Source organism: Pygoscelis adeliae, unplaced genomic scaffold (assembly GCF_000699105.1).
Source record: "Pygoscelis adeliae isolate BGI_AS28 unplaced genomic scaffold, ASM69910v1 Scaffold122, whole genome shotgun sequence".
In the NCBI taxonomy this organism is placed as follows: domain Eukaryota; kingdom Metazoa; phylum Chordata; class Aves; order Sphenisciformes; family Spheniscidae; genus Pygoscelis; species Pygoscelis adeliae.
The window spans coordinates 5,989,551-5,998,698 of NW_008824358.1; the positions used below are offsets into that span (position 1 = coordinate 5,989,551).

At 45.4% G+C, this 9,148-nt stretch overlaps 1 protein-coding gene across 4 annotated transcripts in view; it reads right to left on the reverse strand.

The window, feature by feature from the left end:
- Window positions 1-9,148, reverse strand: part of SPTBN1 (spectrin, beta, non-erythrocytic 1) — a 137,586-nt gene that overhangs the window by 52,385 nt on the left and 76,053 nt on the right. For all 4 annotated transcript variants that reach the window (XM_009319604.1, XM_009319606.1, XM_009319605.1 and 1 more), the window contains one exon: window positions 3,216-3,367. In XM_009319604.1, the coding sequence (XP_009317879.1) occupies window positions 3,216-3,367 (152 nt within the window). The remainder of the gene's footprint in view (window positions 1-3,215; window positions 3,368-9,148) is intronic.

The window sequence follows — 9,148 nt, forward strand, 5'->3', positions numbered from 1 at the left end:
GAAACCTTCTCGTTAGCGGCAGGATTTTTTCTCCCACAAACACGACTGTACGTGAAGCAGCAGAGCATACACAGTAAACCTGAACAAGACACTGCTCCCTGTAGAGTTGGAGCGGCCTGACATATTTTTCTAGTGCTCCAGCACTAAGTGGACTTTCTGGCTCAGAAATTCCCCGTTGGGACCGTAACAGTTTATTAATCTAGGGCTGTTCAAACTATGACTTATTAACGGTCCGAGAAGGCAATTTGAATTTGTGCATAGATGAGAACAGCAGCATCACCTGGCCAAGAAAAAGGTTGGGCACCCTGAGGAGACAGAAGGTTCAATTTGTCTGTCCCTCTGCACCAGCAGGCCATACAGTTCAACCTACCGTCCTGCAACAAAAGGAGGAAGAGGCGTCCGAGTCCGGTTTGTACAAGGTGTGGCTGCACTTGCCACACTCCCCTGCACAGCCTCAAGATGAAACATAGCGAGACGCAACTTTCACCTTCACTGGGCTAGCACAGATCCAGAAATTACCCAGAGGAAAAGAAAGCACACTGAATGCATCGCTTAGTGCATTTACTAAACTCAGAGTCTTCACACACACATTGTCAGGAAAATGTTTTACACCAAAAGTCTTCCTCTTTCCAACAGAAAACATGACAGAACTCACCACAGAGAATCTGCTTAAACAGTTTGACCTTTGAGCATCCAGGAATTGTAAGGAATTTACTAATCCTTTATACAGTTATGGAAGAAACCGAGCTAAATGCTCAATTTTATGCTGAAAAAGCTTTATTTTTCAGTTTGGGAGAAGCTGGTTAACAGTGTATAAACAAAATTACAACTGTCTTTTCATACTGGCTGGATCCTTTGCCGCTTTGCTCAGTGAGACTATTGCATGCTATCACTTCCTTTCCAAATACTGTGCTGTACAGAGGACCTTATGTAGTAAGGGCTGGACTAAACACTACGATTAGGAATCAAGCTGAGCAAAGGAAAATGCAGACACTGCCCTTATTGGACACTCTCGTTTTGAGTTTCTCCAACACACCTTCAAGGACTCTGGGTTTTCATCATCAAAAATCACAACAGCTTTTGAAAAATGCAGGGTTTGTGCAAATGAGGCTGGAGGTCTTACAGAGGGCAAAGAGCAGTCCTGCTTCCCTGATTAGTATCCTACATCCCAGACTCTGCTCCACAAACATATGGCTCCAGCTCCAGAATCTGAATCCCAGTTTCAAAAGTGAGAAAACAATTCCTGTTTGTTCTACTGCTTCAGTAAACACACCATGTTAAAATAATTATCTAGGCTAGTTTCTGCATTTGTTTATTGCTTTCTTACCATTTATGTTTCTTGACTTGATTTTAAGCTTTCTGCATAAGATACTGCCTTTAGATTTCTGCTTGGGTGTCACAGAGATGTCAGAACCTAACCAATACCAGCTAAAATAAATTCCAAAGGCTGGAGCACATCAGCAAGTGGATGCTACGTGCTGATCCTCCTGGAATATTTTTGGTGTGTGTAATTGTCTCAAGGCTTAGTGCATTGCGTTATCTGTATCGTTGTTTGCAGAGGAAGGTGTGGTGGAATGTATTGTTCAAACAGAGACTGCTATCCTCCATCCTGAGATAACGAAGCTACAAAAAGAATTTGTGGTGGTGCATGAAGCTGCCAATGCGATACGCAAACGATGATGCAAGTGCAGATCCAGCGTTCTCACCGGGTGGCTCCTGCACCCTCCCCACCCGAGCAGCTGCGTAAGCTCTGTTTGCATTTTTCAAAACCTGGAGTGAAAAACGTAAATGAACCACGCAGCAAGAGTCACACGACTGGTCTGAGCTTCACCACTACTATGTGACACTGGGAGTCAAATCTTGGCAGGCAGATACGAAGATTTAAACAGAGGTGGCACAGTTGCTGTCTGAATCCTCAAATAATGGGGCCTGTTGGTCACAGTTCTTCCTATATGAATAACATCTGCTACCTGCAGCGAACACGTCAAACCTAACACCTCACTGAAATAAATGATTTGGCATAGAGAGAAACGTCTTTCGAGCAAACTGTAGTTGGCAGACATTGAGATTAGTTACCTCCATCCACACAATGCCTTCATCCACACAGGGTACTTCTATGCACATCCGAGTTTCCTTACCCCTCACAGATGCATTTAGAAAGCTCCCTCTCTTGCCTTACTGTACAGACACTACACTGTGGGCCATATGTTCAATTCATTAACCAGAGTCTTAAGCCATGGAGCTTCCATTGATAGGAATGCTTGATGACAAGCGATTACACAGTCGCATCCTCGTGTCGCCTTAGGTCTTGGCTAAAGACCCGTATTTCTTTGAAAAGATTGCTTTAAATTAGGTAGTTAAGAACATAGCCATCATTTAAGGAACTGAAGGAAGAAATGATACCCAGCCTTTTCCTGACACCCAGTTTTCCTGCCATGCAGCAGTATTTTTCGCTACAGGGATTTTCTTACCACTCCCTTGTGCTGGTATCAAGGGGGCTCTCTCAGCAGACCCAAAAAAAGAACTTGCCCCATTTATTTAAATTCATTTTAGATATTCCTCTAACCAAAAAAAATCCAAGCTTTATCTATCCTAGTAAAATCAAGCACACCCAGGAGCATTCCTGAGCAGCGGGGTGCAATTAACACCACGGCTAAAACTGCTGCAATGCTTCCCAGGGTGGACTTGGCCCTCTCCGACCGGCTGTCCTCCATAACCCCCCAGCACGCTCCTGGGAAGGGAGAAGGGATGTTCCAGGCCGCGGGCCGGCAGGCAGCCTGCAGACAGCCACCTGCATCCGGCGGCTGTGTTTACTAGCACGGAAACAGGCCAGCTGGCCACAGGGCCCGGGAATGTTCCTCAGCACATCTAATTCACCATTACTGAGACGGTCTAAGGGGCTAGAGAACACTTAGTGCTCTGCGCCTGTCAGATTCAGGAGCAGGGAGTATGCTGCTGGCAGCACTCAGCATCTCGCCAGCAAGGAACCTTTGAAGGAGACTTCCTTTGATTCCTACTGAAACCAACAGGAAGATATTTTAATGGTGTGTGGATCCAGCTGAAGCAATAGACTTCTTTTTTTTTATTTAATACGTAAAGACATTTGCAGTGCTGAACCCTCAGTAATCAGTTTTGCTGTACTTCAGCTGAGCCAAGGATTCACCAAAAAACCAACCAAAACAAATAACCCACGAGGAATATTAATAAACACTTACAAGTCTCTCTCCTGAAAGAACTTCCAGGAGTTTGATGAGCATCCTTCCATCACGAAGATCAGTGTACAAATCTGTAATTCTGCATGATACACGTGCCAAGTGGGAATTAACCCACTTTGTGAAAGTCTTCTTCTGAACTGCCTCACGTTCATCTGTTAGGAAAACAAGACAATGTTACTCAAAATAAACCACAGTTCATGTACCTATGTGAAAATGTGATGTTCAACATGTCTAATATTATATGAAAGGTATAGCTTGTCTTCTTAGCAGAATCATTGAAGAATTGGGACTTTTCACTGAAAATCCACCTTTCTTCCTATTTTATGACATTTTTTAATGCCAGTGGGAATTTTACTGAGTTACTATCTATGGAATAAATCTGAACTATAGATTGCAGACTTACTTGCTGCTCAGATAAGCAGCTTTCTCAAGGCGTAGAGAGGTCTGTTATAGAGCTACAATGTAAAATGATCAAACTGTCCAGTAATTGGATCAAGAGTTATCTTCCACCACTGGAAGAACAGACCAACTTCTGCTCTTGAATATGCACGCAAATCCACAACAGATCCCCTGAAATACCAGAAGTCACTTTGGATTAATATAGGTACAAAAGAGAGCAGAGACCAAAGCTTCCCATTTACTTCTTTCCCTTCTCGTTACAATATTTATTTGCAGATTCAACGTTTGTAACTGTATTTACACGATGTCAAGATGAACTTTTCCATAACTGCATGTTTTAAGTAAACTTGCATTTATTTAAAGCCATAGAAAAATAGGTTCTTTCCACCTTCCCTTCCCAGAGTCTTTCACATGAAAACATTGGCTACGAGAGCTCTCTTAACGCACAGGCTTGCTACAATCCACAATAATTCAGAAACTCCTAAACAGCTATCTGCCAAGCCGAGAACTCTCAGAAAATATTACACATCTTTGTGGTTAAATTCTTTTGCCAAGGGCTTTGGATAAAGCCCCTCCTTGTTAGCAAAAAGTCAATTCTCTGACCTGGGAACTACTACCGACCAAATTTGTCAAAACACAGGTGCTCAAACTCAGACTCCAAAGTCCATACTTAGACGTACGAATGAAAGCAGTCTGCTTTTCCAAGCAGCTGAGCATCTAAGCCTCCCATCAGTCTCTTTAAAGTTGTTGGCGCCTTCAGAAACGGGACATGAAGACTGGTAAATGCTAAACCAAAATGTAACACGTCCAGCTCTGAAAACTCTATGTTGTTTGAAACACGGAAAACGTTAATGACGGTGCAGATCAACGCAGAGTTTACATCTGGCTACCCGGGGTTTCAGTGGATGCTGTCCTTCAAAAGGAAGGACGTGCCCCCTGCCTGGCAGCGCAGCGTGGTGGGGCGTGATCCCAGCACGTTCATAACCGGTTACAGCCTCCACACCCGCAGGACCTTGGGGACAGCAGCAAAAGCCTGATCTTGGTGGCAAGGCATGATGAAGAAGCTGAGGCTGAAGAGGATAGAAAGTTGGGAAACAAGTAAAAAAAAAAAAAGACGGCAAGAAAAGAAATCATATAGTAGAATGGTGGTAAGGAGGAGGATTCTGACAAGGAGTGGGAGAGCTGACTGGCACTTCAGTGGCGGTTTGCCCGATTACATAAGCCCCACCCTGAGATTTCAGTTCCTCCCATGTACTTCTGAATTTATTCTTGCTACCCATGTGGTAGGATGTGACCAAAGCTAATGCACTGACACTGTCCCATTTGTAACAGCTTTTGCCTAGCTAGAAGGTGTGAAATTAGAAAGTGGGGCTTGGAAGGATGTAAAAGGTGGAGTTCGTGATAAAACAGCAATATGCTTTCAATGAATCGACAGTTAGCGTTACTCTTGTCTGTCCTCACTCTGTATGAAGCAGAGGATTGCCAAGATACAGGAAGCGAACAGGAAATTAGCAGTAACTGCGGCTTGCTTCCCAGTGCACCGAGAGGAGCCCGCTGCAGTTTCTCAAAAGGGGCAGCGCGTGCCCCCCCCCCGGCTGCCCGAACCCCTGGCCCCCGCACCGGCAGTGCTGCGTGGTGCACGTGCCCTTCACTGCCAGAACATCACAGCGTCAGCACCCTTAATCAGCACTGTGCGAGCAGGAGAATGGCCAGTTCGCTAGAAAGCCCAAGCCTTGTCGCAGCCAGGCGATACTAGAAAAATAAATATTGCCTTTGCAGTCAAAAGCTGCAGCAACTCCTAACCATGTTGCAATTCGTACCAGTGGTGTAACAACACAGCTTGTCCAACCTTGGACCAAAGAAGAAAAACCCCAACGCATCTGACCAGTGGAAATAGTTGTCTATCCAAGTAATGATTTAAATATAGCATCTACTAACCTTAAATATATATTTTATGAACTATTTATAGGAAGTTCCTGGGAATGCTGTATCTGCATATCTGCTTGTCTAGTAATCCATGCTTTTAGTTGAAGTATTTTTTTGAAATGAGTGACAGAAGAAAAACCTTGCAATAGTTGGTGCTTTTTAAAGAAAATTTCAACAGAAATTACCACATCTCCCTTCACCAGCTTGAACAAGCCCCAAAACAGCTCAGCAAGTTTGCTTATTTAATCACTGTAGTCTCCATACAGAAGCACAACATTCAGAGATCCCTGTGGTTACATTCATTCCAAAGAGAAATATGGACATACAGGATCCTAAAAATAGAGTTAGATATAGAAAATATTACGTAAAACAAAAAAGCCATCAAATATCATCACAAAGCCATCCATTAAAAAAAATCTTTGGTCAAAAGTTATGGTTATCAACAATCCTCCCAATCTGGGATCATGATAAAAGTAATGGGTGGGAAAAGAACATCCATGTGGTTTTAGTAAAAGAAGATGAAGGGTCAGAGCCTAATTTTGAACAGATTAGAGACTTGACATGGGAAATGCAGTGACGTGCCAAGCCAGGTTGTGAAAACTTTGGTGCCTTTGTATTAATTGATACCAGCTTAGGATCTTCTGTTGTTGAAAGCAAGTCAAAGGAAGTCAACAGATCAGCTGGCTCCAGGCAGCCCTTTCAGGAGGGGGAAGACGGGTCCCTCCTGCGGATGGTGCCTGGGGGTCGCTCTCCCAAAAAGGCTTCCCCACCCCAGCACGATTGGTGGCCCTAAAAGAGGACGTGAAAGTGCATTCCTCAGGCAGTGGGGATTCAGGGAAAAAAACCCTGAGAAAGTTCCAGTGACTCCCCTTCTTCTGTGTTGCCTCAGCACCGAATTATCAGTGAGGGAGAGGATGGGAACACGCCTACAGGCTCTCCGCATCTAGCTGGAGGCCCTCTGTGCATGGGTAGCTGATGCTTGGTGCCGTTATGCGTGTTTTCTTTGGTCTAGTTCGCAGTTGCTGCCTCTCCCCTTCTGCCTTCCCGTTTCCTCTGTCTTGCTCTCTGTGGTCCTCCATTTCCTGTTTACGGCGAGAGGCTGAAGGGCTCGGTTGGTTTTTCTGGCTCCTCACCACCACACCCACCCCGCGCTTGCTCTCGTCTTCGCTCCTCTCACCTGATCCCCACCCATCCTCTGCAGTCCTCCTCCCTGCTTGCCCTGCTAGATAAAAATAGTGTGAAAATCTCTACTGAGACCACAGCTGTGATGGTTTCAGTGCTAACTCCACACGCTGAGCCTACTGTTGGCTCTTCACACGTGTCTGAGCAACTTCATTGCTGTAGACTTTAACAGCTTTTTGTTTTCTTCCCGTCTCTCCTCCTTTCCTCTGCTTCACAGCAAGAACGGCCAAAAGCAGTGAGATCCCTGGCTGCCCGGGTGCAGCCTCCAGCCCCGTGGGAAAACCCTGCGGCACCGCGCAAGAGCCAGGCCCCCAGCTGCGCACTGCCAGCTTTTGGGGACAACCAGCAACTTATCTCAGAAAAACGCCACCGGAGAGACACAGCAGCTCTGTCAGTCTCCTAATGGGCCGGTCACCCAGGAAGGCCGCTCTTTATCATGCAGTTGGCACAGGCAGAGCACAGCTCTCTAATTCCCCGCTGACACCATTAGCGACAGAAACACCAGAAGGAAGAAGGCGCAGCCGCTCTTACCCCCGCATCGCTTAACTCCTGTTGTGCTCCCACAACGTGGGAAAGCAAAACAAGCCCATTTTGAAAGTTGCGTGGCTGGGGTTGGTCGTGTTAAAACCTCTCCTGATTATTTCTACATGGTGTTTCACAATGACTGCAGGTTTTTGCAACACTTTTACCAACCCTTTCAAATTGATAAACTGTATTTTTCTGCTCTAGGGTTTCAGGTTAAAACATGCACAGAATTAAAACCTATGAATTTTGGTTATATGTTTCAGAGAAAGAAACATACATACAGAAAAGCAGTACTTACAGTTCTGACAGTTCGGCTAAGCACGCAACTATGACTCTTTCAACGTGCAGTGCTGTGTGAAAACCTACACGCTAAGGGCCAGGTGCATCCATGAGTTGGATTGGGATTTAATCACCAGGGATTTAATATCAGCGATGGGGCCTGAAGCGCTATTTATGAATCTCATGTGATCGTTTTGACAAATGTCCTTCATACTTTCAAAAACACAGTTTTAGATTTTGAAGATTAATTAAAACTAGAGGATATGGGTGGAGCTCCAAGTGTCCTACAGCTTGTGAAAACATTTGTTTCCCAAGGGTAAAGAGAAACGCGCAACATGCAAAACATGCACAGCAGGAAAACGGAAGCCGATCTAACAGCAGTATTGATAATAGAGAATCCAACTTATCTTGAAGCAACACTGGGAAGGAAATTTCCTTTATGCGGAAACCCCCACAACAATACTACTAGCATACAGCAGCTTGCAAACCCCAGCTCTGTGATTGCGATAAATCAAGGACTGACTTTGTTTAGGAGTTTAGTAAATAAGCCGGAGTTTGTACACTGAAATTCACGTAAACCAGGGCTGGACGGGATGATCACAAGCTGGCATCTAGCCCCTTCCCCGCTTGAAGAGAATAATTTCTTCCTCTACTAATTGGATGAGAAAAAACCCTAACAAAAACGTAGGTAACTTTCTGAAAGACCAGAGCCAGGAGTGTCAGTTGCTGAACCCCAGTGCAGGGAAGTGGGGGGGCAGTCACATACACCACCCTCCCTGTCACACGCTCAACTCTGCTGAGTGAACTCAATAGGGCTGTGCCAGAATAATGGAGAATTATGTCTTAATAACTGCCCTGGAAAATGCACGGCTGCAGGAGCTGGCTGAGAGAAACGTGGGCCCCCATGACCCCTTTGCTGCTCCCACATGCCAGGAAGCGTTATCAGTCCCGGTCCCTTCGCATGACTGCAGCGCTAACTGCTGCTGTGGCAAAGGTTACCCGTGCGGCCGCCTGTTTTCTAAAACAGCTTGAAGATGATCTGCTCCCTTCCATACTGGTCAAACCACATTTTAAACAAAATGACCTTGAATCCATTTCAAACTGAATGGCAAATATGTTTGGCGCACACTGCTGCCAGCCCAGCACAGGTATAACGACTTTCGGCGTGCAACAGCTCCTGCAGCCCCTGGACAGCAAAGGCCTCCACACCCGATCAGATAAACAGCAAAGGGGGTGCTCTCAAAGGAGCTGAAACGCTACTGAAGGAAACAGAAATTAGAACACAAAAGGAAAGCTAAAAGGAGCACCAAGCGTCTAGGACTGCTGCCAGGCGCTCTGTGTGTACGCAGCCGCCCTGGGACAGCCCAGCCTTCAGAGGCACCGAAATCCTCCCTGCTGAGCCCAGTCGGCAGGCAGCTTGCTTTATACATTATCAATGTTTGTGGATCCCTGTAATACCTCAAACAAGGCAAATCAAGGATGAGTTTTAATCCCTAACTCCAAAAGCTCTGTCTCCTCCAGGTTTACGCCTTTTTTGATTTCCATGCTGAAAGTAATTTTTCCAGCTTAAAATTGTTATTTTTTCACTATAGCAACAAACGCAGCCAGCGCGCACCCTACAC